Source organism: Physeter macrocephalus, chromosome 5 (genome assembly GCF_002837175.3).
Source record: "Physeter macrocephalus isolate SW-GA chromosome 5, ASM283717v5, whole genome shotgun sequence".
Classification (NCBI taxonomy): domain Eukaryota; kingdom Metazoa; phylum Chordata; class Mammalia; order Artiodactyla; family Physeteridae; genus Physeter; species Physeter macrocephalus.
This window is the reverse complement of record NC_041218.1, coordinates 77834151-77837721: the sequence shown is the minus strand read 5'-3', so window position 1 is coordinate 77837721 and position 3571 is coordinate 77834151. Positions and strand designations below refer to the sequence as shown.

The window sequence follows — 3571 nt, the reverse complement described above, 5'->3', positions numbered from 1 at the left end:
TCCGGAGCCTGTGCCCCGCAACGGGAGAGGCCACAGCAGTGAGAGGCCCGCCTAGCGCGCGCGCGCGCACGCACGCACGCACACACACACACACACACACACACACACACAAAAGCTCTCTTTCTGAGCTTCCGTTTTTGGATTTTAAGAATGGCTCAGGTCACACCTAAAGTTATCACTCACTACAAGAAGGATTAAAGGGAAGCAAATATCCAAGCGTCTAATCCAGGTAAGAGAACCGTGGTTTGCCAGAACTGAGAAAGCTTCACAGAATAGGTTGGGACTCTAAAAGGCAATTCTAAAAGTAACTGCAGCAGCACAAGAAAAACAACCCCAGTAGCTCCTGGAGGTGATGGTGTAGAAGATCCACACTCACTCGAATACAGAGGCTCCGGCTGCCTCTTTCTGCCCGGCTCCCCACTTCTGCACTCCAGACCCCATGCACCCTCCCTGGGAGGAAGCAGCGTACCTTTGCATTCTTTTTTTTTTTTTTTTTAATGTACACCTTGGATCTCACCAACAATAAACCCTCATGCAAATAATTATATGCATGATTACTTACGCTTTTCTTTCAATGAGGTTAAAGCTTCCTTTTATATAGTTAATGAGTAAATATATGTTTAAGTACATTTCACCTTATAAGAGAGACTCCACGGCCAAAAGAGTTATTTGTGAGTTAGTTGTTAGGTTGTACCCGACAAGACTCAAATTAAGGAGCAAAACACATGCTGTAATGTGTGCACAATTTAATCTGTGCCTTCCGTCCCGCCATGTAGCACTTCCTCTAAGAGGTAAAGCAGTATCTTACAACACAGTCAGTTTTAAGTGAAATTCAGTTAGGGTCACCAGGTAGAGTCCTTATGGGTTGGGGAAAATTAGCAGCCACCAGTAAAGGGGAATTTCTCAATGAAATTCCTTCAACCACTTTGCTAACATTTTACCTCTTCGAGCATTAAGGGGACAAGGAATAGTTTTTCTGGTGAACATTTAAGGACTAGTAAATTGGTTTGTTTCTGTCTCAGTGTAATGCTTGGTAGAATTTGGGAAGGGAAAGAGAGGGCACATGGCAAGTTAGAAGGGAACCAGGAGTCTACCTGGTTTCTCATTTCTCTTCACGGCTTCATATCTTCGCCCAGGTGGATTCCAATGACAACAAGATACCAGCCTCCCCTTTGTTGTAGCTTAATTGGAGAACACTGTTATTTTTTGATGTTGGGCTTTGCACTTTCCTCTTGAATTACAAATCTATCTGAGCATGCAGTGACCACATCCCATTATTACTGGTCCATGATCACAGGCGATTTTTTTTCATCAAAAGGCTTTTCTTTGGTCATTATTTCATTGGGTTTCTCTCTCTCATCCCTTCCCTAAGTAGATTTGCTGTTGGCTTTTAATGCCATTTCTCAAATCCACGTTAACAACAGTTCAATGAATTTTACATGGAAATAAAACTAAATATTGAGAGTGAAGCCTTGAGTAGCTTTGGTATTGGACACACACTTTACCTCCAATATGAAATGTTCATACAACCGTAAAACAAAACTTACCTCCTCTTCCAGGGATAGAGACGAGGGTGCTCGTGAGGGCCAGGCTTCCATCATCACCCAGAGTGAGGTTCATACAGTATGTCCCAGGCCCACCGAAGGCTCTTCTCACTGTCAGCAAGCACATGTCGCCCAGGTCCATGTCCACAGGGTCGCAGACTGTGTTCTGAGTGACCTGGCAGGTGGGGTCGGAGATGACGGTACAGACCTCTGTGGGGATGCTGAGGGCACGAATGACACGGAGAGAGACAGAGAGAGGAATATGACATCAGTGTAGAAAGAAAAATCACTACATTTGTATAAAATGGAATCCTACTTATTCTTACCCAAACCATGTGACATGAAATTGTCACGTATAATTTACTCTTAAAAATATTTTTTAAAAATTATTTATTTATTTATTTTTGGCTGCGTTGGGTCTTCGTTGCTGTGCGCGGGCTTTCTCTCACTGTGGCGAGCGGGGGCTATTCTTCGTTGTGGTGCACAGGCTTCTCATTGCGGTGGCTTCTCTTGTTGCGGAGCATGGGCTCTAGGCACGCGGGCTTCAGTAGTTGTGGCACGTGGGCTTCAGTAGTTGTGGCACGCGGGCTCAGTTGTTGTGGCTCACGGGCTCTAGAGCGCAGGCTCAGGAGTTGTGGCACACGGGCTTAGTTGCTCCGTGGCATGTGGGATCTTAATTTACTCTTAAACAAGCCTGGGTGTGAGCCACTGTTTCCTTTGTATCCTCAGGAAGAGGAGCCCCTCGTACTGGAGGAGGAAGAAATTATGTCCCCCAAGGCAAGGGGCTGCTGGGAACTTCCCTCTCCTTTTTGGCTCCCTAGATGCCCAAAGATGCAGACGGCTTAGGTGTTAGGCAAAGGTAGTATTAAATGCCAGTCGGCCCTGCGTGGGCTCCTGCAGAGATATGACAACAACAGCAGCAGCAATCAGAGCTGTTTATGCAGCACCTACTGTGTGCAAAGCACTGAGTTTCTGATAAGTGATATAGTCTTGTCTTTTCCTCTCAACGACCTGATGAGGAAAGTAATATTATCCTAATGCAGCAGGTGACAAACCAGCTCTGGGAGGGGAGATCGCTGGCCCCAGGTTAAAAAAGCAGTTAGAGGTGAAGCTGGGACTTGAATACAAGAGGTTTGACAGCTGTCCCTGTAACCACTCGGCTACCGTGCGTTACTGTCTGAGCCACTGTCTCAATTCTGAGTAGACTTCCTGGAATGGAGAGACCAGGCTCTGAAGCTGGGCCTGATGAGGGCATGGGAAATTAGATGAGTTCATGTTCCCTTCTCACCTGGCCCCTGGCCTCTTGAAGCAGTATCACCTTCTCAGTCAGGGTTTTCTCTATTTCTGTCATCCTCATCCCATTCTCTCCCCAATCCAGAGAGCTTTGGAGCTATCCCCCCCTTTTTTTAGGGGTGCACCCTGCGGCTTGCAGGATCTTATTTCCCTGACCAGGGATTGAAACCGTGCCCCTTGCAATGGAAGAGCAGAGTCCTAACCACTGGACCACCAGGGAATTCCCTGGAGCTATCCTTTTTGATCAAATAAGGCCTCATTTTTATACCAGCCCATTCTCTTGATTAATTTATATATCACATACACATACATTTTAATTATTTGATTTACTTATATGTAAATTAGTAAGTCATCCACATATTTAATGGCTTAATTGATAAAGTATTTATATATTAATTAGTTTATATTCAGTCTATTATCTATAGTTATAACCAAACATTAGGAAGTCAAATTATATAATGCATTAGAAAGACCTTTGTAAGTTTTAAAGCGAGACAGGATGATCAGGCATTGCTACTATTTAGCACAAGGACACAGCACTTCCATGTTGCCTCCCCTGACTCCGGAGGAGCCTCAGGGAGCTTAAGAGGCTCTGAGCCAGGGGCTTCCCTGGTGGCGCAGTGGTTGCGCGTCCGCCTGCCGATGCAGGGGAACCGGGTTCGCGCCGCGGTCCGGGAGGATCCCACGTGCCGCGGAGCGGCTGGGCCCGTGAGCCATGGCCGCTGGGCCTGCGC

General features: G+C 46.3%; 1 protein-coding gene across 2 annotated transcripts in view; it reads right to left on the bottom strand.

Annotated features, from left to right (window-relative positions):
- GPNMB (glycoprotein nmb) overlaps window positions 1-3571 on the bottom strand; it is a 41931-nt gene that overhangs the window by 6166 nt on the left and 32194 nt on the right. For both annotated transcript variants that reach the window (XM_055085048.1, XM_055085047.1), the window contains one exon: window positions 1548-1765. In XM_055085048.1, the coding sequence (XP_054941023.1) occupies window positions 1548-1765 (218 nt within the window). The remainder of the gene's footprint in view (window positions 1-1547; window positions 1766-3571) is intronic.